General features: G+C 36.5%; 5 protein-coding genes across 6 annotated transcripts; 4 read left to right on the top strand and 1 right to left on the bottom strand.

Annotated features, from left to right (window-relative positions):
* Window positions 1–262: 262 nt before the first annotated feature.
* On the top strand, window positions 263–1,198 carry LOC119254489 (olfactory receptor 4C15-like). The gene has a single exon (XM_037521590.1). The coding sequence runs from the start codon at window positions 263–265 to the stop codon at window positions 1,196–1,198; it is 936 nt and encodes a 311-aa protein (XP_037377487.1).
* A 7,829-nt stretch (window positions 1,199–9,027) lies between these two features.
* Window positions 9,028–9,972, top strand: LOC119254488 (olfactory receptor 4C15). Its single transcript, XM_037521589.1, has one exon. It carries the CDS (start codon window positions 9,028–9,030, stop codon window positions 9,970–9,972), a length of 945 nt encoding a protein of 314 aa, XP_037377486.1.
* Window positions 9,973–14,899: 4,927 nt separating this feature from the next.
* LOC119254487 (olfactory receptor 4C11-like) lies at window positions 14,900–15,814 on the top strand. Its single transcript, XM_037521588.1, has one exon. The coding sequence runs from the start codon at window positions 14,900–14,902 to the stop codon at window positions 15,812–15,814; it is 915 nt and encodes a 304-aa protein (XP_037377485.1).
* A 5,880-nt stretch (window positions 15,815–21,694) lies between these two features.
* Window positions 21,695–24,150, top strand: LOC119254485 (olfactory receptor 4C11-like). 2 transcript variants are annotated; one of them, XM_037521587.1, is made up of 2 exons: window positions 21,695–22,589; window positions 24,140–24,150. In XM_037521587.1, exons 1-2 carry the CDS (start codon window positions 21,695–21,697, stop codon window positions 24,148–24,150), a joined length of 906 nt encoding a protein of 301 aa, XP_037377484.1. The 2 variants fall into 2 exon arrangements, with proteins under 2 accessions (XP_037377484.1, XP_037377483.1); XM_037521586.1 differs by lacking the exon at window positions 24,140–24,150 and having other exon boundaries at window positions 21,695–22,603.
* A 1,923-nt stretch (window positions 24,151–26,073) lies between these two features.
* On the bottom strand, window positions 26,074–27,003 carry LOC119254290 (olfactory receptor 4C6-like). Its single transcript, XM_037521407.1, has one exon. The coding sequence runs from the start codon at window positions 27,001–27,003 to the stop codon at window positions 26,074–26,076; it is 930 nt and encodes a 309-aa protein (XP_037377304.1).
* Window positions 27,004–27,422: the final 419 nt, after the last annotated feature.

Genomic DNA, 27,422 nt, shown 5'->3' with positions numbered 1-27,422 from the left:
TCTACCATAATGAAGCTCTGGATTTTTTTAAAAAAATAATGATTTATTTTCACTTCATCTGGTAGACTTTCCATTACCACCTTTAACAATTTTATAGTATGGAGTTCTTCATGACGACCTAAACACAGAAGATATTTTTACTTATTGGAGCCAACTTTGTTATGACTATGTTAATGTCATATACTAGTTTTACAGGTATTTCCCCTTCAAGTTGTGGGTTCTATAGGCTCAGTGTGGTGTCTTTCATCTTTTGCTAGAAATCATGTACAACCAAAGCTTTGTAACTGAGTTTGTCCTCCTGGGACTTTCACAGAATCCAAATATTCAGAAAATTGTCTTTGTCATATTTCTGTGTGTCTACATTGCAACTATTGGGGGCAACTTGTTCATTGTGGTGACAATTGGCAGTAGCCCGGCACTCCTGGGATCCCCAATGTACTTCTTCTTGGCTTTCCTCTCCTTCTTGGATGCCTGCTTCACCTCGGCCATTGCCCCAAAGATGATTGTGGACTCTCTCTATGAGAAGAAAACCATCTCCTTTGAAGGCTGCATGACCCAACTCTTTGCAGAACACTTCTTTGCTGGGGTGGAGTTGATTGTCCTCACAGCCATGGCCTATGACCGCTATGTGGCCATCTGCAAACCCCTGCACTATTCCTCTATCATGAACTCGAAGCTCTGTGGGATTCTGATGGGAGTAGCATGGACAGGGGGCTTCCTGCATTCCATGATTCAAATTCTTTTCACATTCCAGCTGCCCTTCTGTGGCCCTAATGTCATCGATCACTTCATGTGTGACTTGTTCCCATTACTGGAGCTTGCCTGCACTGATACGCATGTCTTTGGACTCTTTGTTATTGCCAACAGTGGGTTTATCTGTATCTTAATCTTCTCCTTGTTGGTTGTCTCCTATGGTATCATATTGCTTTCTCTGAGAAGCCACAGTTCTGAAGGGCGGAGGAAAGCTCTCTCCACCTGTGGATCTCATATCGCAGTTGTGATTCTGTTTTTTATCCCCTGCATTTTTGAGTATGCACGGCCTCCTGCTGCTTTCTCTTTTGACAAGATGGTGGCCATCTTTTACACCATCTTAACTCCCTTTCTCAATCCTTTGATTTACACATTTAGGAATAAAGAAGTGAAAAATGCCATGAAGAAATTGTGGAGCAGATTACTGGTGTTTTCTAATGATAAATAATACATTAATGTTTCAAAATAAAGTTGCTTTAAAAAGATAAATACTCTTAAGCAAAAACTATAAAAAGTGCTATTTGATTGTATAAATAAAACAATAAAAACATTAACATGAGAGTCATGAAAAAATGTTTTACTGTGAGATTATTTATGAACCCTGTTTTGGCAATTCAGTATCCTCATTTGTAAAAAAGTGTTGAATTTCATGCTTCCTTAGAATCCAATAATTAAAAAAGAATAAAAGAAATTATCTGAGTACTTTCAATTTATTCTATACTTTGAAAATCCTTGTGGAGAGAAGGGAAAATAGTTGAAAATTAGAAAGAGAAACTTAAACATGTTCCCTGCATAGATTTTATCTTCAGGACATTGGTTGATAGTTTTTCAGGTTGTTGCAAAAATTTTCTTTCAGTTGCCTCCTCAAGATGAATGTGATGTGATCTATACTCAGTGTCTTCAATATGTTCCTGAAAACCTTTCTCCCAGTGAGGAGTTATGGGGCTTTGCAGCTCAGAGCCTTCCCTGGCCTCAGCACAGAGCCTATACATACCACCTCAAAAGCATCTCTGCTCAGAGAGGGGGAACCACCTATACCCTGTCATTGACTTTAGCAGAAGTTTCTATATTGGGCTCACTTTCATTTGAAAAATTTGAGGCAGAGGTGATGTTTCAGAGAGCGTGTTAAAAGTCTGGAATTCCCTCTCTATACACCTGAGTTTTCATGCCTTTAGGCCATCTTTGCCAGGTCCCACAACTGTGTCCCCTCCCACTGTCTGGTTTGGAGCAAGTGATTGTGCTGTGGGTGAGGAAAAAGGATCTGTAGGCAATAATGAAATTGTGGGTCAAAGGACACTTTCTCACGTTCTTTTACCTGCGTCCCTCCTCTCTGTCTTTCAGTATCTTCTCCCCCAAAGACTCCTCTTCCTCTGTTGTCTGCTCATAACTCTCCCACTCCTGCTGTGACTTCTTTCAATCTCTGCACTTTCCTCCTCTTCACTGTTATTCACTTGTTTAGTTTCTACCTTGACATTTCCCTCACCAGGCAGTTTATAGGATTTGATTATGGTGCTGGGACATGAAATTAATGTATCTATTAACATCCTTTTCTGATGGCTCAGGATTTGTCATTACTTGTGTGCCATCTACTTCATGGCTGGGATTTGATGTTTTATATGACTGGTGAAGACTCTTAGAGAGAGGCCACCTACAGACGCCAAGCAATTATAACCTAACTGTTTGGCAATACTTCCTTTAGCAGAGTCCAAACTTTGTACATAGAGACGAACAATGTAAATGGTTACATCTACCTTGAAAGAAAATGTTCAGTTCAAATATTAAACATAGGTGAGGAATTGTTTAAATGATAATATTAAATGAGGAATAAGGATTATGTTATTTAATAGATATGTATAAAGCTTGTAATATAGAGCACAGAAGATAGAAGTGGATGTACATTTAACTGGTGATAAAAATATTTTCCATTTTAGTTAAAGAATTAAAGAGTTTAAAGGGTCTTAATGAGATACTTAACCTTAATATTTGTAATCTGAACAATTTCTAGTGTCCAAAGTAGATCCAAAATTGTCATCTTCTATTACATAGGTAGGAGTTGTTTTAACCTTTCATACTGATAGTATACCTTTCAGCTAGATAGCACAACTTTTTTTCTTATCTGTCCCAGTTTCTCTCAAATTAAATCATATTTTATAGCATTATCATTAAACACATAACTCTGATTTTCTTTTAAATTTCTGAAACAAACTTTATGTTACTATTTTTTTTTTGTAATACAAACTTTCTATTAGCTGGTAAATCATAAGATTATTTATATATTAGAGTGGTAACATCCAAATGCAATCTATTATGCAAAAAATAGCAAAGAAGGAATAAAAATGTGTTTTGCTTTAAAGTATACCAGGCTAAACATCTATTACAAGCAGCAGACTTATCAGTGAGCACTAGTTGAACTTGCTTCCCATTTTATTGAGAAAACTTAAGCCATCACATTAGAACCTCCACAGACTCAAACAACCCCATCTACACTCTGCCAGCATTCCTTTCAGTTACATGCTACCTGCTTTCCTGCCACTATAAGTACATTTTCTGTGCTCCTAAACAAAAGCAACCAACCTCCTTACTGATGCCCTTACCTCATCTTGTGGAAGCTTATATGAGGACATCATCCTAAAAATCTCTCTACATTTCTTATTTCACCCACATTTCCTTTCTACTATATCTTTTACATTTGCAAAGAAGGAATCTGTTCTCTCTTTCATCTTTAAAATAAAATCTTCCCTTGATCCTACTTCCTTTATCTTCTTTTACTCAGTTTTATTCCCTCTTCTTTGTAATGAAATTTGAGATATAATACCTGTTTCTGTTTATCTTCTGCCATTCTCTTTTAACCCTTTTCATCACAATTTAATACTTAGTTACTAGAAATGCTCTTTTAAAGGTAATCACTAACACTGTCACTAAATTTTATGGTCATCACCAATATCTCATTTTTTAGGCTCATTAAGCTGGAATATTTCTCCCTGTCTTCCTTCATATATTCTCTTTCATGAACAGGATTCCAAAATTATTATCTAACAATTCAGATAATTAGCATTAGCTCTGACATCTTATCAGAGGTGAAGATCTGGAAATCTAAGTTCTTCATGAGTGACTATAATAGATTTATTAAATCTTCTGCTTGAGTGACTGTAATAGATGTATTAAACAGAACAAATCGAGATCTGTACTCCAGATTCCACCTCCCCCATGTCTGATCCTCTGGTTACTCTTATACCATCCTGGTCCTTATTCACCAGGGGTCCTTGCAGTAGGTCTCCTATGTAGTTACATTGGGAAGATTTTCTCCCTATTATCTGAACAACGAATTCACATTATATGCATAGATAGGAACGAACATTATTTCATAGTATATTACCTTTAAATATAGACAAGCAAATTTTCTGTTCTTGACCCCATACTTATAGTGTTTTCTGCGAAATTATCTAAGTAACTTTTTAGGGTCTGGGATTGGGCAGTGACTTCTGTGGGGTGCTTGAGCTGGATGAGATAGTATGGGTCTTATCACTCACTTTTTCTCCCCTTACAAGAATTTCTCAACATTATCCTTCCACTCAAACAACATGAGAAAAATAGAGACAGGGAACTGGATCTACGATGTCAGAATAGATGTAAAGGCTCTGGTTGTAAATATTTTGCTACAGGCCCAATAATAAGGAATGCTGAACAACAGAAAACATTGCCACCAAACTGAGTCATCTGTCTTTGAAAAGTTAGTACAAATTTTGTAATTTAATGAATAATGAAGGTAAAAATTAAATCCATCGGGAAGAATTGACTCAAGAATAAATTCCAGAATGGCAAATTGTTACTTAACTTCTCTCCATTTCATAATTTCTTTTTGTCTCCCTCTGCCTCTGCTTCTGTCTTTTTCTTTTTTGACTTGCAAAATTTTAAAAACTTTGTATTTGTCTTTCTCCTTCCTCCCTTAATTTTCGATCCTACAGTGCATTCCAGCAGATAAACCGGCTTGCCATTCCTTCTTTTCAAAAAAAATGAGAAGAGAAAATTTGCTTTATTCTCCAGAAATTGTTTCTTGATTGTAATTACATGAGATATAAAGATCAGGGACTGAGAGAACAAGAGATTGTTCGATTAATCTTTGTGCATTTACACAAAGAATTTGTCATTCCTTAACAAGCACTATCAGTTAGTTCTCTAGTCTCACACACTACATTTCCTTGTGCCTGTTCCCTGAACTCAGAGCTTCCCTTTTGTAAGTGCAGAGACATTGCATCCTAATCCTGCAAGGAGACACTATATTCTACCACAATACACACAGAAGGGAATGAAGAAAAAATGAAAACAACTTCAAATAGAAACCCAGGAGCAGTTAAAGAAAAAATACTCTAAGTAGTGAGGGACATAAAAGTCTTGCAAACACTGGAACAGATTAAACCTGCTAACTTTGTCTTAGAAAATCATACTGTTGGGACATTTCCAAGCCCCAAGGGGAGCTGAGAGGCAATTCTACAGGTTCATAACTGCTCAGGGAATCTTTTTAAGTTCCAGTTGGAAGTCACAGAGAAAAAATTCGTTTCTTCCTTTTTTATTTTTTTCTTCCCTGAGACCATGTTGAAGACTGCACTGGAGAAGCAGTGGGGAACATTCTCTACCGCTTCCACTGGAGATACTCTTCATCTCACTCTTGAATACAGAAGTAAGACTTGGGGGCCACCTGCACATTTTGCTGAGCCACTAAATGGGCTTTTATCCACAGAGAATCAGAGGTTGTCATCACCAGAATTTTCAAGGAACTGACAAATGGTGAGATCTACACTTCATATTTTGTATTTTCAGGAAGTGTTTAAATTGTGATGAGGACTTCAGACCATGGTGGTGTGCTGGGCTGCCATGTTTAATGTAATGCGTAGGTCTGTCACTTTAACTGTGCACACTTGGACTAGTAATGTGACATTTCTGGTTCTAGATTATTTAATTTAATGGGAATTATAATGTTACCAGGCTAAAATAATTTGGAAATGTAAATAAAATAATGCATGAGGGGTCAAAGAAACTGTATTTAAAACATAATAGCATTACATAAGTAGTCACTATTAGAATGCAAAGGGTTTTTTTTTTGGAGGGAAGATTTGGAATACCTATTACATCAAATCTAATGAACTTAGATCTATTTTCAGTTTTTCGTCTTCAGGTTAAATAAATGTTATTGGTAGAACTAAGATGCATTTGTTACATTTTAACTTATTTGGATTTATTCTTTCTAAATATTCTCATTTGTCATTCATCATCAAAAGCTCTTTCCATCCTGGTATTTTACAATAAAGGTGGAATTTTATGAGGCTGAATAGGAATTGTAATATAGGAGCACTGTGATTCAAGTGTTTACCATTCACAGTGTTATTGTAAATAATATATACTTAATATTCCCAGTAAAAGCCCTATCAAATAGCACAGGGAAGGGTATCAAATGTAAGAAAGAGAGACAAGTAACAGGGAAGAGTCTTTTGATTTTATGAAGTCTATTTAATTTTCTCTAAGTGCATTTTGATATGATAAGCAGCATTAGATTTCTGCCTCAGAATTGATAAATTGAGCAGACTTACCCAAGTAGCAGGGGCTCTGAAATGCTTTAGGGTCAGTTGTGGCCTCTCTCTCTTCAATGAACTAAATCACTATGAAAAGAAAAATAACAGATACTTCATCCATCAGGAAAGACACAGATGGAAATAACAAAAATGTTTTTTTCAAATTCCCAGGATATTGAGAGTATAAAAGAGGAGTTATTTAGATAAATCAGAGCAATATTGTGGGAAGAGAGAAACGTGTGGGCCTGAGGGCCACCATAGTTTAGTCAGGGATTATTAACACATTTAAAAGTGTTGCACGTTTAAACAATATTATATCTGCTCTGTAATCAAAAATATATTTAGTATTTGAAAATAAATGAAAGGATGAGTAAAGATACTTATCACCTTGATCACATAAAAACAGGAGTTAGGAGTGAAAATGCTGTCATTTCTGCTCTGTGTCTGGGGCTTCTTCTCCTCATTATTATCATCGTGTCCTGTTCTGACAGCATCAATGTCATGTGTGTGTTCATGTGTATCACCTTATCAAGTCTCACAAAGATCCTACCAATAAGCATTCATTTTATACCCAGTGACAGAAGAGGAAACAGTCTTCAAGAACTTTTTAAAAAAAGTATATTATTTTTTATTTTATTAACCTTTGAATTATTTTTGTTGGTTCTAAGTGATATTAAAAATAGGCTCATTTTTATACTCACAGTAAACCTCACTGTTCTTAAATCACCTGTGTAGCAACATCTGTGATATATGTACATACATATTTAATTTGAGTGATAAATCTCTGCATTCTGTACAGTTGAGGAAACAATCATTTGTTGAAGCGCTATCTACCCATGGAAGATGAAGTCAAAAGTTGGAGTAATTATTTGCATGATTCATGGAAAAGCTTTCTGCGGGTAAGGTGCTGAATTAAAAAAAAAATTAAAAAGATTTATTTATTTATGCATACAAAAATTGGGATACAGGCCAGAGGTGCGGGGAGGGGGGATGAGAGGATTCACCAGAGACAGAGCAGGACACAGAACAGGCAGACTGACTGAAATACACTGCTAAAGGGAGTAGTGGGCGAGTCAGGAGAGGTCTGCTGGACCATGTGAGTCACCTTCCTGGCCAGGGATCAAACTCATGCTGCAGTGGTTGTGGAGAGCTTCATGGTGCTGCGACTTAACCACTTGTGAAGGTGGTTGAATTTTTAAGGGAGAGAATGGTAACTATTGGTAAGGACATTTTATCATGAGCAACACTTTCACATTTTACCCTAATCATTATCTTGTGAGATGAGCAGGTAGACTATATATATATATCTCAACATTTGTACTTTGCAATAAAGCCAGATAAATTTGAAAGAGATATATATTGGGGTGATACTTGATTAAATTGGCTCACAGGTAAATAGTTAACAAGTAACTAATAAAGCTTCAAGTACCTATGTATATATCTTTTCCTACGTGGTTGTTGCCAATGGCCCATCAGCAGTTGGGCCATTAACTTTGAAATTTATATAATTTGTCCTATGTCTTTCAGCCATTAACCTCATTTACACACAATAAAGGACTCAGAAGTCTTTAAATTCTATAGGTGATGGAGACCGTAGAAAGTCTGCCCCACTCAGAGTTTCTTGCTGAAAAGAAAAATCTTGCTCCTTTCTGTCTTGGCCCAGTTGGAAGGGCTTGGTTGTTGGAACCAGATGCTCTGTGTTAAAATATCAGATTCAACATCTGTTGTTTATTTGAGTTTATTGGATTTTCTACAGGCAAAATAGGGATAATAAGTCCTAATATGGACTGTTTCCTGATCACTAAGCTTTGGAAAATTGCATTCCTTGTACTACTTAACTTAAAGGTCAAGATAACCCTCCTCAGTCGATGTTAGATTTTATAAACTTCTGTTTTTATTTAAAATTATGACTGGCGTGCAGACCTCTCCTGCCGCCCGCTGCTCCCCTCAGCAGTGTACTTCGGTCCTTCTGTCTGCTCTGTTCCCCGCTCTGGCTCTGGTGAATTCTCTCACCCTCCTGCACTTCTGACTGTACCCAGTGCTTGTATAAATAAATAAATAAATCTTTAAAAAAATAAAATTGTGACTAAGGGTGGAAAACACTCAATGCAGGCAGCTTGTCATATGTTACTATAGAGGTGAGCAATTTTCCATAGCTCCTTCTCTTTTATAAGGAATGATTTTAGTTATTAAAGGCCAAATCACTTCAGACTTTAAAAAATTGGGGGGATAACTTTGATTTTTTAAGCATCTGTTAAACTGTGTGTTATTTCTTCTTTTATTTGTCAATGAGGCAGTATCCTGATCTGGGGCAAGTTATCTTGTCGCCATCCCATGCTAATGGCAGGCATATAGATTGCAGTCATCCTTTCCTCAGAACTAGGATGTGGCTTCAGAATCCTTCTCAACAATTCACTCCATCACACTACTACTACTTAATTATCAGAGTTGGCAGCTGAGATACATGTCCATGCTCATATAATTAAAACTTTGGAGATCTTAAACTATTTAATAATCCACATTCATTCCATTTTTTTTTGATCTTCCACTACCCCCTTTAACAAATTTCTATTTTTGAGTACTCCATGATGACAGAAGTCATAAGATAATTTTTCATATGAATACACCAAGTTGTTGATGCCTATGATAATAAACTCTTTCTCACAATTGCAGATTCTACATGCTCACTGTGACAGTGTTTAGCATTTCCATGGAAATCATGCAAAACCAAAGCTTTGTGACTGAGTTTGTCCTCCTGGGACTTTCACAGAATCCAAATATTCAGAAACTTGTCTTTCTTGTATTTCTGTGTGTCTACATTATAACTATTGGGGGCAACTTGCTTATTGTGGCAACCATTATCAGCAGCCCGGCACTCCTGGGCTCCCCAATGTACTTCTTCTTGGCTTTCCTCTCCTTCTTGGATGCCTGCTTCTCCTCAGTCATTGCCCCAAAGATGATTGTGGACTCTCTCTATGAGAAGAAAACCATCTCCTTTGAAGGCTGCATGACCCAGCTCTTTGCAGAACACTTCTTTGCTGGGGTGGAGGTGATTGTCCTCACAGCCATGGCCTATGACCGCTACGTGGCCATCTGCAAACCCCTGCACTATTCCTCTATCATGAACTCGAAGCTCTGTGGAATTCTGATGGGAGTAGCATGGACAGGGGGCTTCCTGCATTCCATGATTCAAATTCTCTTCACTTTCCAGCTGCCCTTCTGTGGCCCCAATGTCATCGATCACTTCATGTGTGACTTGTACCCATTACTGGAGCTTGCCTGCACTGACACTTATATTTTTGGACTTTTTGTGATTGCCAACAGTGGGTTTATCTGTATCATCATCTTCTCTTTGTTGCTAGTCTCCTATGGTGTCATCTTGCTCACTCTGAGAAACCATAGTTCTGAAGGGAGGGGGAAAGCCCTCTCCACCTGTGGTTCTCACATTGCAGTTGTGATTCTGTTCTTTGTCCCCTGCATTTTTGAGTATGCACGGCCTCCTGCTGCTTTCTCTTTTGACAAGATGGTGGCCATCTTTTACACCATCTTAACTCCCTTTCTCAATCCTTTGATTTATACTTTCAGGAACAGGGATGTGAAAAATGCCATGAGGAAGTTGTGGAACAGATTATTGGTGGTTTCTAATGAAAAGTAAAACATTAATCTCTGATTTATCATTAATCATCTAACACTGAGTAATAAGTCAAATTTTTAACGTAAACCTTATGTGGATGAACCTTGTAAGATAGGAGGTAATACAATAAAAATGACATTAACATGGGTTTTATGAAATTTTTCACACTTATATCACTACTAGCTCTGATATGGAACTCAGTATCATTTTATGTGAATGAAAAAATGTTAAATAGGCTTACATAGAAACTAATAATTAAATAATTTTGAGTGAAATTACCTGGTCCATCACTTGCCACTCATTCCATGTTTTATGTAACTTTTGTCGGGGAGGACAAATACATTTAGTGATTAGGAGCAATGATCTTTTTCAAGTGAAAAGCAATTTATTGTTAAGGCATGAATATTTTTGTCTGAAGAAGAAACAATCATGACCTAGGTCTTAGGATGGACCAGAATATTTTCAGAATCTCAGTGTAGGTGTTTCTATATCATCTGGCCATGTTACAGAATTTCATGAGAGAGAAAATATGACTACAAGATAAAACAATTTACATACTTGTCTATGGAGAAGTTATATTGGGATCTGGTGATTGCTGTATATTTTTGGCTCTTAAGCAATGTAATAATATAATTCCTGTTAACATTCAGTGGATTTGCTAAAATTACTAATTTATTTTTAATTTTTAATTTAAAAAATTTTTAAAAGATTCATTTATTTATGTATACAAGAGCTAGAGTACAGGCCAGAGGTGCAGGGGATGTGAGAAGTCACCAGAGACAGAGTGGAGAATAGAACAGGCAGATTGACCAAAGTACACTGCTGAGCAGAGCAGCGGGCAAGACAGGAGAGGTCTGCTGCACCACATGGGTTGCTCCCTGGCTGGCTGGGGATCAAATTCGTCCTGCAGAGGCTGCGGATTGCTTCATAGTGTGGTCCTTAACCCATTGAGCCACCAGGGAGGCCCTCCCTTGTCTTTTAAATGGAAGAACTTAATAGGAATAATGTTAAAATAAATAAGGGTGATTACCAGTTGCCTTTATAAAGAAAAACTTGGAAATGAAAGAGGTTTGGAGACATGTTAAATTCACATAGCTGAGAAGTAGTGAGGACAAGACTCATGTCTACCTGGCACATTTTATCTCTCTGACCTTTTAACTGACCTCAAAGACATTTATGACTCTAGAAGAGATGGGAGCAAAGTCTGTGCAGAAGGGAACAGAATTTTCTCACCTGAAAATCACTGTTGAGTTGAAAAGTAACTAATTGACCCCAAGGTTTGCCTTCGCCCTTAGAATTGTCTGAACAAAACTACTGTTTGAAATTCCTTTGGGACTAAGTTGGAAGAAGTTGTTTCCTTGGGGCTCTTGAAGCTAAAAAGCCTGCCTTAGACATTAGTAAACTTTTGTGAGATAAACCATAAATATCCAGTGCAGTAAAACACTTATTAACTCACATTTTTTCAAAAGAGAAACTATGGGAAGAGAGCTGATTTCACAAGCATTTCTCTCTCAGAGTCAGAAAGTTTCCTTCAAGAATCCAGTTCAGAAACTTCCCTTATTTTTCAAGACTTGTTCCCTGTTCTAATAGAACTTGTTTTGTGCTTCTGGGGAGGAACTGTGGTATGTCTACATGCAGGGTCCTCTTCCTCCATCAACTCTCTGCTCCTCCAAACCTCTCTTGATAGAAAGCAGTGATAAATCTCAATGCAGTGGAGTTTGCATGTTTTATTCAGGCTTTGTATGATTCACCACCTGAGAAAATTATAGTGGAAGATATGAAAATATAACTTGCTGGAAGTCAACTATTTGTTCACAGAAATAAGGTAAGGGTTTCAGTCTGTATGAAGCATTTTCTTCACACCACCTCCTCAAGACTGATCTGATAGAATTTATACTGTGTGTCTTCTGAAAAAGTGATGAAGGATTATGGTGAGTCAGTGTAAGCCTGGCCAGCCTCAGCTCAGAGCTCACAGAGAGGTGATTAACTACACCATGACAATGAGGACAGCTTGACTTCAATTTTTATCTGGGGTGGGGGTCTCTTTGTTTGATGAGTTTTAGGACTGGGCTGCATTTTCCAAACACCTGGGTTTTCAAGAACCTTGACATGCTTGCTTATGAACCAGACCCTCACCCATCTCTGGCTTAGGGCAGGTAGGTACAGTAGGTCAGGGAGAAAGCAGATGGACTCTATGATGCTCTGGGGTTAAGGAGCCCTCCCTTACATCTTTTACTCAGCTCTCTTCTCTGTTTTTATGATTGTATATCCTGACTCTTCTTTGGTTCTGCTCACCATCATGCGCTTCTCTTCTGCTCAGACTTTATTCAGTCTCTGCCTTAATCTACTCTTCACTGTTAATCCACTTAGAGGTATCTTCTTTGATTTTTGCCTCACTATGTAGTTTGCATAACTGGTTTCAGTGGTCAAGCCAGGAAATTACATCCTTCTCTACTGACATCTACTGACATCCCTCTCTGATGGTTCAGACTTTCTCATTTCCAGGATGTAATGTACATGGTGGGTGAGATTTGATATTTTATAAAACACAGGAAGTGGATGCTGAAGAGAGAGGCTAACTGTTAGCACCCAATTCTCATTCTAGTCTGTTTAGCAAACTTTCTGTTATCACAGGTCAAACTTTGAACATAGAAAAGAGTAGTACAATGACTACACATATCTTTCAAGAAAATGTGCAGATTAGATGAAAAACAAAAGTGAAAACTTGTGAAATGATAAAGTTTTGGAAAAAGAATAATAGATAATGCAGGCTTGCCTTATTCAATGAATAATATATACATGTTTGTGTTTATATATGAATTAATGTAAATAGCATCATGGGGGATTGAGGCACAGGAGAGGAAAGGAAGACTTTTGGTAAAAAATGTAATTTGAATTGATTAAAATTTCAACCAACAAAAGTGAAGATTGAGGGTTAAGGAAAGTAGCATACTCTACTGCTATAATGTCCTCGCCACCCCTACTCTCCACTCCTCAAATCAGAAGGGGAAGATAGTACAGGAGTGTTTAGGAAATAATGACTGAATTCAATGATAAAATGCGGAGATGATAAAACTATTGATGTTACCTAATGTCTATCTTGTTAAATGCTTATTTTCTTTCATTGGGCTCAAGCCTTCTCTGCTTATTTAAAATAAAAGAAATAGAATCACTTAATCAGCTAATAGAAATAGCTCGGCTTTTATACTTGTCCATTACATACCAGCAAATTTGCCTCATAACTTTTCGATTTAATGAGAGTGTAGCTTTTTATGGACATAGATCTGTGTTTATCTGAAGGCACATTTCTCCTCTTAAGACTTTTTTGTTGGCTCACTCTTCTCACCTGGTTATTTTGCCCTTCACAGCAAAATGTTCCTTCCCTTTAGTCTTTAACCTCTACAGAACCTAATGTATTGAAAACAGGTGATAATGAATTCATTTTCTTTTCTATAGTTCTCAGAAAGAATTGAAAATTCAGAGCTTGTACTTAATGACTTCTCTAGTCTATCACATTGAACTAGTAGTATTTTAGTTGTACTCTAAAGACACTTAAAAGTTTTACTTAAATGTGTAAGTTTATAAAAGGTAAGTGGACAAGTTGAATTACTAATTTTTAACTATTCTATGTAGGATAACCCAGCATAGGCTTATTGAATATTGAAAATACTTATTTTTTTGACAGTAATTCCATGGAAATTTATTTTGATAAAATCATTAAAAATAAAGAGATGTTTAGAAATGAGACAAGGATTTTTAATATTTCTATTAGGGTAAGATTTGAAATTATTTTCAAATATATAATTATTTTTATAATATAGAAATATATTTTTACATATAAATATATAAGAATCAGTGGTTAAATTTCTGTCATGAAATTTTGATATATTTACAGTTAATGATTAGATAATGTGTTGTGAAAACTCTTTACATGGGGAAAGGTTTTTAACAGTCAAAAATGAAAATAAGAAGTAACAATGATAACACAGGATGATTGAAATATATTTGTAATGAATAGAGTGGAACAATAGAAATATTTTTAGGTTGAAAATTTGAAATATATTTAAAAATTTATATTTTGGAGTGATAAAAATAGGAAGAATAGAAAATGTGTAGAAAACAGTGGTGGTGAATAATGTATAAGTGAAGACGTTATTTAGATTAAGGAATGTTAATTCAGATTCATAGAATGCGAAACCTAATGCCACACATCTGACATGAGTAATGGGTTATTTTGAATATGTCATAATTTTCCTCAATCGTGCCAGCCTCAGAGATTTACTCAAATGTCTCATGTCTCCTAAGTGATAATGAAAGTAAAAATTATGGCCACCATAAACATAAAATTGGAAATTACTTTTTAAAAGCATAATCAAACCAAAATACTGAAAGAGCTTAAACTCATATCGAAATCAAGAAATGTTTCTTAACAGACAATCTCCAAAGTCTCCAATTTTTAAAATTATTTAGGGGTATTATTTATTAGTCATTGAGCTGCATATATACTTACATATCATGCATTTACAAATCATGTGCATATTAATATACTCAATAATATATCTATTAGAACCTGTAATTTTTATATGGAGAAAAAGCCTTTGGAAATTAAAGTGAGTTGGTCAAGATTATATAGCATGTCCATTAGTTCTCAGACCTTCAGAAAGGATATATTCACTCAATAGCTTTTTTCCCCCCAGAACTTTGTCAGACAAAGGAAGATCTTGAATCAATACCCATAGTTAAAACATGGATATCAGCATTTAAAAAAATATTTCCATGGTGATTGCAATGCACTGGAAATTTTGAGAACCATTGAGTGACATGAGGAATTAGTACAATATTGCAAGTGAGAGTCCAAGTCCACTGCTATTGCCTAATCACCATTTTTCCAATTTTCTTTGCAGATGAACCATTTCTCTACTGTGTGTATTCTACATTCACACTAACTATGGAGCAGAATAGCAGTGTGAATGAGTTTATTTTGCTTGGTTTAACACAGGATGCTCTAAAGGGTAAAATAGTGTTCGTGGTTTTCTTGTGTCTATACCTGGCAACTTTGTTGGCAAATTTACTTATCATGATGACCATAAAATATAGCAGGACACTCGGGGGCCCCATGTATTTCTTCCTGCGTTACTTATCTTTTGCTGATGCCTGTTTGTCTACATCCACGACTCCCAGATTGATTATAGATGCCATGTCTGAGAAGAAAGTCATCTCCTACAATGAATGCATGACCCAGATCTTTGCAGTTCACTTTTTTGGATGCATGGAGACCTTGGTGCTCATACTCATGTCCTTTGATCGCTATGTGGCTATTTGTAAGCCCCTTCGATATACAACAATCATGAGTCAGCAAGTTTGTGATGTGCTGGTGATTTTGGCCTGGGTGGGGTCTTGTATCCATTCTTCAACGCAAATATTTTTGATTTTGAAATTACCGTTCTGTGGACCCAATGTTATTGATCATTATTTCTGTGACTTGCAACCCTTGCTGAAACTTGCTTGCGTGGACACTTTTGTCATCAACCTACTCATAGTGTCTAACAGTGGGGTCATATGCATGGTGAGTTTCATAATCTTGCTTATCTCCTATGTTTTCATCCTACATTCCCTAAGTAAACAGAGTGCAGAGGGAAGAAGGAAAGCTCTCTCCACCTGCACCTCCCACATTATTGTTGTCACCTTGTTCTTTGTTCCTTGTATATTCATATACACTCGCCCTCCAACCACATTTCCAGGGGACAAGATGGTGGCAGTGTTTTATACTATTGGGACACCCTTGCTCAATCCTATGATTTATACTCTGAGGAATGCAGAAGTTAAAAATGCCATGAGAAAGTTGTGGAACAACAAACTCTGACTTTAGGTGGCAAAGATCAGAAGACTTGGATAGCTATACAATCTAATCCTCACCCAGTAATATGTTTGGTGAAACAGGCACAGAGAAAAGACCATAATATTTTGAGCCAAAATAACAAAGATATCAGAAAATCAAATATAGTAATTTTTTGTGATAGGAAAAGCCTGTATTTCACCTTTGCTCTCTGCATTGCAACTTGTGAAGTAGTTCCTTGAAAGCTATACCTTTCTGTCTCTCTTTATTACATTATTATGGCTTGTGCTACTCTTCTACCTGTTTCTGATCCAAGTTAACCCCTACTTTTGTCTGATTCATTTTACTGATAATTTTGTTTCAGCACTACTAAATCTGGATTTTACTTTCTCTGGCTCAAGTGACTAGCCCAAAGTAACAACAAGAAACATAAGAGGGGAGCTTACATATCAGTTAATTAAGTCCTTTTGATGATTGTTTCCCCTTTGCAACACCCTTGATAACTGGAAGTTCCTTTGCCCCTTGAACATGTGTGAGAAAGACACTTATGACCTATTCAAATAAAAACAATCCTAGTCATAACAAACATATGCATTGTATTGATCCACAATTTCTCTCTACATACTTCAATGCATTTTTTGCTTTCCTTATTGTTAGTTTACATTATTTGGTGTTATAAGAATATCTATTTTGTAATTTATATCTGAGGACAATTTCCTAATATTCGATGACTTTATATTTGACATAAATGTCCATGTAGGCAAGTTTCAACAAATGTTTGATGAATGTACTTCTTAGAGGGAAGAGATAAGGAGGAGGAGGAACAGAAGCAAAGGCAGAGTGAGGGGAGAGAGGAGCAGGAGCCAGTGGGGCCTTTCTATGGATCTTGGGGGAAGAAGAGAAAAACTCTGAGTATTAGAGGACCTGTGGCTCCTCTAATGCAGTTTTTCCTGCATGGGAGCTTGGGTCTACATTCTCTACAGTGCCCACTTCAACTTTTGCTATCTCCGCACTGGCTGAGCTCAGTGTTTTGAGTTCAGGTGGCAATTCCTTTCAGGATAGATGCCTTTCTTCCCAGTGTTTGTCTTACTGGTATGGCAGGAAGCAGCACCCTTAAAGTATTTTCCCCATGAAGCTCCACTAGAATGTGAGTGTTTTTCAACAGTGTCATATCGGTTTCTACAGTTACCCAGAACAGGGAAAGAGGTACTGGGTTTGGAATCTGAAGCAAGTGTGCAGTGTCTGGAACAACCCACAAAGGAAGTATAACTAATTCAATATGGTGTACCCACATCCATTATGACTGGTACCCTCATCAAAGGGTGTAATGTGGACACAGAGACAGACACAAACACAAGGGACATGCCCCATGATATACAGGCAGAGAATATTGTGATACACCTATGAGCCATGAAACTCCTAAGATTGACAGTAAAACACCAGAAGCTAGAGGAGTGTCCTGAAAGAAAGTGTCCATTGTAGCCTTAGAAGGATGCTTATAACAAAACCTTAAAATAAAAAAAAATAGAAAAGAAGGCAAAGAAATAGATTATAAATATGGAAAGGACAAAAGTCAGAATATGCTTTTTTTCCTCCAAATTATGTTTATTGAGGTAAAGTAGATTTATACCTTTGCATCTGCTTTAGGTGTTATAGGTTCAAACTTCTATAAATGTCTACTTTCATACCCTGCCCATCCCCACAATCCTATACCATGTTCCATTGGGCCCCTTCCAATGTCCACTCACACCCCACCACCATCTCTCTATGGTTGCCTCAGTTTTACAATCAGATGTTAAGAGTTTAGTTTTGGCTTGGTTTTGACTGACCCTTTTCTATATTCCTTGTATAAGTGAGACCCTCCAGTATTTGTCTTTCTCTTTTTGGCAGTGGGATACTACTTAGCAATAAAAAAGATGCAACAACATAGAAGGGACTGGAAAGAATAATGCTAAGTGAAAATCTGTTTTGTGAAAAGGAGAATGAAATTGATAGACTCCTTCCATAAGTAGCATTTACATGGATGTTTACATCTGTCAAATATTATCTACTGTATGTTCAAAATGGTATACTATTGTATGTAAATTATACATTAAAAAGTTAATTTTCAGATAAAAATATGTAGAAACATTTTTCCACTTTTCTATCACTCTTCTTCCTTGCCTAGTCACCTACTAACTTCAAAATAATTCAGAAATTATAAAAAATTTTCATTATAATTATTGACATATTTATTGGTATCATGAGGATTTATATTACATATTATATTTAAAAGTAACATATTCTATAACAGGAAACTAAGAATAGTTAAGAAGCTTGCCTGATGTTATAGAAACATAAACAATGAAGCTAGAGTTCAGTTCTATCACATCTAATTAACATTTACTGGGATTCAGTTTTGTCTGCCATTAGAAAACATCTGACTTAAAAGAAAGAGCTTTGGTAACTTAAATAGTCTGTATACATCAATGTGATTTTGAAAACCTGCTTTTCCCTTAGATCTACATGCATGGGAGGACTCTTTGGTAACTAAAATGGGATGTGCCCCTTAGGAGTGATGAGGTAGGAAGGAGGGCTCTGAGGACAGGATCTGCCCATCCACAATCTTTTCTGGGATGAATTGTCCCCAGTGTTCGTTGTGCTCATGGATTAAGTGACCTAAGTGGTTCATTGAGCAAAGGAAAGGTAGAAAAGGAGGAGTCCTCGCTCTCTGGAGGCTGGGCATTTGCTGGCTTTTATAAAATTCCTGTATCTATGATGAAAGAAGAAGAAATGTTTAATTCATGACCTCTGCCAAGGAGTGTTTGGGGATAATAGAGTTTTCTCTTAGAGATGCTTCTGTCACAGAATAGTGGGGATATTTCCTTTTTATTCTGGAGAGTTTTACAAGTAGAAGTAAATAATTTTCTTCAGACATTACAAGTCTACAAAAAGGCTTCCTAGTTGGGGCTGGCTCTCATGGAGTGAGACGTCTCTAGATGTTGCAACAGAAAAAACCAAGTGGATCTACCAAAAATGCACTTTACATGTTGCAAAGTCACAGCCCATGATTCAGATTTAGAGTAAATCAATTGGAAGTGGGAAAATGCTGAGCTCTCCATTATAGAGTATCTTTTTTTTTATGAGAATAAAGGTAAGTTTTAAGCCCAACTGATTTATATCCTTCCTTCCTCCTTTTTGGGACGGGGCTTGGGGGCAGTTGCTGTCATGCAGTCCTGTCTCCTGAGTAACCTGAAGTTGCAGGAACTCAATTCCTAGAGTGATGAGAAGACCTTGATGTTTCAGGATTCTTTTGCTCTCCCTGCTTAGTCTGTCACTCTCCAACGCCCAATTCTTACTGAAGAAGGGGCCAGTGAAGGAAGGGAGGTATAGTGTACTATACTTGCAGATTTCTTACTTGTAAAGTTCAAGGTCAGGAAAAGATATGGATGCACACTGACAATATGCAGCCACAATGCTTTGATGCTGGTGATACTATGAATCTATGATACCATGGCATTGATTGGTTTGATTTAATGATACTAATGTTGATTGTTAAGGATCCACTGCCACCCATCCCCGTGTACAGCCAAGATTGTTGGGGGCTAGAGTAAAGGATAGCATGAGAGAGAAGTAAACTCTGTAGCAAAAGCCAAGGATATATAAATTTTTATCTCTAATATCATTATTTGCTTCTCCTTGCATTGTGGGTTTTTTCTGTTTCATCCTGTGGTTTTTCTTCCTTCTCTGGCTCTTTCCCATAAAGGTTTTTTTTCCCCTTTAACTCTGATTCCTTACATCATTTGCTAATCATGCCTCCTCCTCCTCACAATTATTTTTAAAATATACATACATAGTGCTGATGCCTTTGTTCCATCCTGAAGTTTGATAGTCAGTATGTAGGTTGAACACGTCAGTTGTTTTTTTCCTTATGTGCTTATAGTTTCTTAAATTTCTAATGGCTCCATCTGCATGGCTGGAGACTGATGCTTAGCCCAGCAGTGCGAATTTGGAGTCCTACACAAAGACTCATGGCTAAACTCTGCCTTTGATTTAATCCGAAGGGTACAAAATAGAACAATATAAACTTGCCTTACAGGATATTGTAATTTCAAATGAATAAAAGATATTAAAGCAAAAATGATAGAAGGCTGTAATTAAGGATTGCATGATTAAAGAAACATGCATACATTTTAACAATGGAAGGCCATCAGGAAAATAGTATTTGATGGGGAAAACCCTGATGGCATTTGAACTGACTTCTCTGGGTACAGGGGATAATGGAGAGTAGGGGGTTATATTAAGGGAAGTTCATTTAGCTGCTAGGAGAACTGGAAAGTTCAGAGAATGATGACCTGTGTGTATTTATGAGGGATACTTGGCTGGAACATGCACGAACAGAAGCACTGGGAGGAAAAAGTGGAAAGAAAATGATGGCACAGATTTGGAAGGCTTGAAAACCATGGTGAGTATCTCAGTCATTTCATTTGAAAACCTAGCAGCTATTTCATTATATGATTCATCATATTTTGTAAATGCTAACAAAAAGATATAGAGGTGGAAGAGGGATTCAAGGAGGTGAAAGAGGGTGAGGTTGGAAGAGTGAGGAGAAAAGGGGATATCTGATATGATAGCATGAAATTTTTTCCTTAGAAACATAGACTAGGTTTATGAGGAATCTCTTATGTAATTCTGAATTGGGTATTTTTAATAATGACATTTATAAATATTTGACCTGATTTTGTTGTATGTATGAGCAAATAAGTCTCATAATGAACATTCATATAGATATTTCACTCAAAGTGTTAGTTTTCTTCTGCCAAGCTGCATGAGGCATTTTAGTTAGAGTTTAATGGGTATTAAATACTGTAGGAAAGACATTTTTACATTCAGTGTTTTGAGAATATAAAAACAATTCCTTTTGGGGGGGCTGTGAAAACAGTCTATTATATTATAATGATAGATACATGGCATTATTCCTTTATCTATCTTAACCCATAGAATGTTCACTATGAGGAGTGAACCTTATATAAACCATGGATTTATGTATCAATGTAAATTTCAATTACGTACCTTGCTCCTGGGGGATATTGATAATGGGGAGGATTATATATAAGGGCTAGGTAAATCTCTGTCCCTTTCTCTTAACTTTTCTATGAACTCAAAACTATTCTAAAACATAAAACATGAAATATACAACAATAAAAACAACAATAACAGTAATAAAATGATTCTGTTAAAGCTGAGAGATTTGTTTTAAGTTTATCATCAGGATTGTTTTGTTATTTATAATTTTTAGTGAAATTGATGTCTTGAACAAAAATGGTATTGACAAAAGGTTGCCAACAAAAAGCACATTGTATATTTCATCCATAATCTTGAAAAGCAGGGATAATAGACACAAAAATGAATAATTTGAACTGAGAAAATTTTCTCAATGAGGGATTCTTCAACTATATTAACACTTAATTTTTTTTGGAATTCGGTTGCTCAGGTATCAAAGCACACAGGGTGCATAATACATAAACTACGTGTGTGTATAAATGGATGTATAAAATCATTTTAAAATTCTTACCAAAACTCAAAATAAGGTAGGGCCAGCATTTTCATTCCATTTTTCACATGAAAGCCAGATTTCAAAATAGTTAAGTCACTTGCCCAAGAAAAGCACACATTTTTCAATTCTCAATCTTGGAAGGAATCAAAATTGTTAAAGGGAAATTAATTTTTATTCTCTGTGCAAAAGCTTTTGTTCAATCTGAAGATGTGCACGGGTTCATAGTGGATTAAAGATAGTAGGAGGTAACCAGATGGTGTAGAATCAAGGGAATCAGAGTTCAGTCTACTGTCACTTCTTTTCTTCTCTCTACAGATTAAAGCTTTTTCATCTTCAGTAACCTTCAAGTGCCTTCAGTAACTAGTAAGACCATGAATAACAGTGTGACTGAATTCATCCTGTTTGGGTTGACACAGGATGCAAGAAAACAAAAAGCAATATTTGGGGTCTTCTTGATTCTTTACCTTGCAACTCTGATGGGGAACTTTCTCATTGTGGTGACTATTAAGACAAGCAAGACACTTGGGAGTCCCATGTACTTCCTCCTATTCTATCTGTCCTTTGCTGATGCCTGCTTTTCTACCACCACAGCTCCCAGATTGATTGTTGACTGCCTTTCTCAGAAGAAGACAATTTCCTACAATGAATGCATGACTCAGGTCTTTGCAGCCCACTTCTTTGGGTGTATGGAGATCTTTGTGCTCATCCTGATGGCTTTTGACCGCTATGTCGCCATTTGTAAGCCCCTGCAATACCCAATCATCATGAGACGTCAAGTATGTGTGGTGTTGGTGGCTCTGGCTTGGGTAGGATCTTGCATCCACTCTTCAGCACAGATTTTCTTGGCATCAAAATTGCCCTTCTGTGGTCCCAATGTGATTGACCACTATTTCTGTGACTTGCAACCCTTGTTGAAACTTGCCTGCATGGACACTTATGTGATAAATTTGCTAGTTGTTTCTAATAGTGGGGTCATATGCATGGTGAGTTTCATCATCCTTCTTACCTCATATGTTGTCATCTTGTACTCCCTGAGAAACCACAGTGCAGAAGGAAGACGGAAAGCCCTTTCCACATGCACTTCTCATTTTATTGTGGTTGTCATATTTTTTGGTCCATGTATATTCATATACACAAGGCCACCAACCACATTTCCAATAGATAAGTTGGTGGCTGTGTTTTATACCATTGGGACACCCTTACTCAACCCTCTGATCTATACACTGAGGAATGCAGAAGTAAAGAATGCCATGAGAAAGTTATGGTGTAGCAAAGTATGATTTAATTTGATAAATAATATATGGGAATTCAAATGAATATTTCCTTAACGGCTTTACTTTTTCTTGTGGACAGTAAAGATAAAATATTAAGAAATCTATAGATATAAGAAATATTTAGAGATAAAATAAAGATAAAGATGTCTCTCTCACACACAATCTCCATAATATTCTTAATATATATACTTAGTATCCTTATTCTTGGACAATATTGGAACATGATTACTTAAAATTTATAATCATTTTGAACAATATTTGATGACCCTTACTTAAATTCTATCAACATCGGAACATAATAACATGATAATTTAGCTTCCTGTACAATTTTTTCTTCAGAAAGAGATACATAGTGATCTTAGGTACATCCTAAGACCAGGATGATGGTGTGTGCATGTGTGCATGCCAATTCTTCTTCTACTTTTGATGAATGTGATCATAAGAGCCAATCCAAATATCTGAAAATCAAAGTTGCTACCTTGCTAACCTGAGGGTTTAGAGGTGATGCTTCTAGAAAATTCCACTCTGGAAACTGTGCCTGAATCTGCCTCACTGGGCAGATCTACGCTGAAGGACCCCCAACCTCTACAAACACCTGGGAATTTCTACAAAAACCTAGTCTCTCGAAAATCTCTCAAAATTCTGTAAATTCTCTGAATGGTGAGAATGAGTGGAGTCTTATAATTGCATGTGTTAAGCAACATCAGTCAGCCAATTGCCAATCAGGATCTCACATTACACTTTACGAAGGTCAAGGAAGAGGCAGTAAGAGTTGGTCTCACTCATAGCAGGAATCTAGAAAACTTAAATAAGGGACCAGGAAAATGAATAACTATAAGAAAGTGAAAATCAAAATCAACAAAAAACTATGAACCAGAGACACTCTATGGGGGGTAGGGGACGGGGAGGGGAGGGATTGGGGTCAAAATAGGGGGATTGCAATTGTATGGGGAATATAAAAATAAAATTCATTAAAAAATAAAATGAAGTTATTTCAATAAAACTATTTAACAATACAAAAAAAAAGAGTTTGACAGCAAGAATACACAGGAGGGAGGTAAAGGAAAGAAGGGAAGACAGAGAGCTTTGCATCATGAAGGATGAGATAAGTTAAAAGGAAATTGGTAATCTTATCCAAGTGGGAGAGGTGGAGATTTATTTTCATTATATTTCAAGAATCACCTTTGGCCATATAAACAGTTTCAGGAAAAAAAATCAGTTTTTTGATGATGGTCAAGTTGGCAATCAAGTTGGTTCCCTGATGGTCATACTTCTTTGAGTATCAGGAAAAGAGCAATTAAAATTTATTTTGGTTCCTAATGATATCTTGAAACTCAAAATTCAGATTTCTTGGAGAACCCAGCATTGGAAAATCAACTCTATTGCTTCATTTTCTATGCACTTAAATGAGTATTTTCATTTTGAAGATAATCTTACCTATATATATGATACCCATTGACCACCACCACCTCACAAAATCAAGTTCTGTTATGCTATTTCAGTACCCAAGTTTATAATTCCTATCAAACTGGCACCAAGAAGTGTTAATTTGAATGATTTAGACTAATGAGAAAGAAAATAATGAACTTTACAAGTATGTGGGGCATTTCCATCAACTGAAGACAAAAATGTTATCATATCACACCAAAGATTCCCAATAATTTTTGGATAGAAAATGATGGCTGAATAAATATTTAACTCCCAAATAGACATTTGTCAGACCCTCATGACCGTATCACAGGTGGCAATCTTCTCTCAGGCCTCCTCCCAGTGGACATTCCCAATCTCCCTAATTTTATGTCTTAGAGTTTGGTTTTTAAGGAATTTGAATATGGTCTTAATAGCCAACATTTAAGTGCAATTGTTTCTTAAGTAACCAGGGCATAATCAAACAACTTTCATTCTTATCTCTTGCTCCTTTAAAGTTGATACAGTAGAAGAAAATTTTTACTTGGACATAAATGAAAATTCAGAAGCTTCAGAAATTTTTTATCTCATTATTTGTAAGGAGTATGTAGAGTGAGTGATAAAAATAATTTCCTTTGGAATATTTCTGAGATGTGCACCATTGAGAATCAACATGTATATACATAACATTAAGTTCACTGCTAATATATTTTGCTGTGTTTTACTAATAATCCAGACTAAAATTAATCAAATCCCATTGGGTATACAGCAAATTATCTTTTTTAAAAGTATAATTTTATTAACAGGAAAATCTGTTAAGTCAGTAAGCTACAGGTTGTATAAGAGGCAGAGTATATAAAAATTGCCAGATCTTTACTGCTAAAATCTATTTAATGAGAAATAGGGATACCTTATTTCATGAGTGTTAATTTTAGTCATCTTCAAAATGGGTGTGAACAAATAGCATCCTATAATCTAAAAAGTAGCAAGACATAGTCACCAAAAATCCCCATAAGTACAATATATAGCATAGAACTAAAGCTGGCAAGCATTACAATATTTCTTTTATGAAACTTTATCAAGTTATTTAATATCACAAATGTAAAATCATGGACCACATTCCAAGTACCTCCCCAATATTTACATTATGTGATTGTAATAAAATAAAGATCACCCTAAGGCTTTTCTGAAAACCTGACCCATCACACTACTATGAATTTTTCTTCTGTAATGCTATGTAATGCTAAAATGCTAATATTTCTACCCTGAAATGTTTTAAAATGGTATCATGAAGTTCTGCAACAACTGAAAATTAATACAAATAATAACTATGAAAGCTTTCCATACCATGTCCCCTAACTCCTTTGTAGTTAAATGCAATCTGTGTTCATAAATAATTTTTTACTTCATCAGTATTATTTAGCTTATTGTTAAATATATTTTATCATTCCTCCTAAGGTTTTGCAACAGAATTCAAAGTAAGCTTAAATGTTACCTGCTAATAAAATCCTTGTCTTATATGAAATTACATAATGGGATAATCGGATCAATAGAGGAGTGGAAGAATTTTTGAATAGATTCTTGGGGGGATACTCTGAGATAATTATACAATCTCTCAATGTAAGACCAGACTTCAGAGGGACAGATCCACCTAAGGAGGATGAAGGCTTGTTTTCAGATAGAATGAGGCAAAAGCAGAGATGATGATAGTTATAACTGGTATAACTCTAAGAGCAGATGAAAAGGTCCAACATGGGTAATGCATAGAAGGAGAGGAGATGAGCGCCTCAAGATGTGATTGGAGAATTAGAGGCAGCAGAACAATTAATCAGGATATTTTGGGACAAGTCAAGGAGATTCTAAAAGCTTCTAAAAGAGAAGCTGATGATGGATATTAAGCAATAGAATATAATGATCTCTAAATCATAAATCAAGGTCATATTTTGAAGAGCTCTCTGGTTGCTAGTGGAGAATGGATGGTTTTATTACACACACACACACACACACACACACACACACACACACACACTTCTGTTGATGGGAAGCCCATGATATTCTTAGCATGACAGTCACTTGCCAACTGAAGTCCCTTGTTTCAGCCACAATTTCCTCATGGCGTTTTTCACCTCTGTGTTCCTCAAGGTGTAGATCAATGGGTTTAGCATGGGTGTGATGATGGAATCAGACACAGCCATTGCCTTGTCTATTGGGTAAGTGGCCACAGGTCTCATGTACAAGAAAATACAGGGCACAAAGAACAAGATGACTACTGTGCAGTGGGAGCTACATGTGGAGAGGGCTTTGTGCCTCCCTTCAGAACTACGAGACTTCAAGGAGCAGAGAATAACTGTGTAGGAGGTCATGAGGATAAGGAAGATGGCCATACACATCACCCCACTGTTGAGGATGACTAAAAAGCCCAGGACATGGGTGTCCATACAGGCCAGTTTCAACAATTGAAACAGATCACAGATAAAGTGATCTATGACATTGGGACCACAGAAGGGTACTTGATACATGAAGACCAGCTGGATCACTGCGTGGATAAAGCCCCCCAACCATGCTCCTCCCAGCAGCAAATAGCACACATGAGGGCTCATGATAGTCATGTAGTGCAGGGGCTTGCAGATGGCCACATAGCGGTCATAGGCCATGACGATGAGAAGGATGATCCCCACACCACCAAAGAAATGCTCTGCAAAGAGCTGGGCCATGCAGCCTGTGAAGGAGATGGTGGTGATACCGGAGAGGCAGTCCACAATCATCTTGGGGGCAATGACAGAAGTGTAGGTGGCATCTATGAGAGACAAGGCAGTGAGGAAAAAATACATCGGTGACCTCAGATTTGGGCTTGTGACCATAGTGGCGGCAATGAATAGGTTTCCCACAACTGTTAACACATACATGATGAGAAATACAACAGGTAATATTTTCCTCAGCTGTGGATTCGTTGTAATGCCCAGAAGAATGAATTCAGTCACATTGTTTTGCTTTCCCATTTTTCAGGCATTGATATAAGTTCTAGCTGAGAGATGCAAAATCTAAAAAAGCAACATGTGGTTTAAAATTAGTGATTATTTGGCTTGTACATTTCCAGGACCTCAAGGAATTTATTATTATTTTTAAAAAATATTTTTCAAGATTTATCAAGATATAATTTATTGAGATATAACATGGTTTTATGTCATAGCTTAAATCATACAATGTGATGAATTGCTATGTAGGTCTATATGTGGCTGATGATCACAACAGCATTAGTTAACACTTCCATCACTTCACATAATTAGCATTGTTCTTTTGTATGTGGTAAGAACATTTAAGATCAACTTAACTTTTTGGCAACTTTCAAAAATGCAGTACAGCATTGTACATCTCCAATTTTTCTGTTCTGCCCTCCCCTAGCAATCATTGTTCTACT

The sequence above is a fragment of the Talpa occidentalis genome, unplaced genomic scaffold (genome assembly GCF_014898055.3).
Source record: "Talpa occidentalis isolate TD23 unplaced genomic scaffold, MPIMG_talOcc4v2.1 talOcc4.3, whole genome shotgun sequence".
Classification (NCBI taxonomy): domain Eukaryota; kingdom Metazoa; phylum Chordata; class Mammalia; order Eulipotyphla; family Talpidae; genus Talpa; species Talpa occidentalis.
This window is presented reverse-complemented; position numbering and strand designations above follow the sequence as displayed.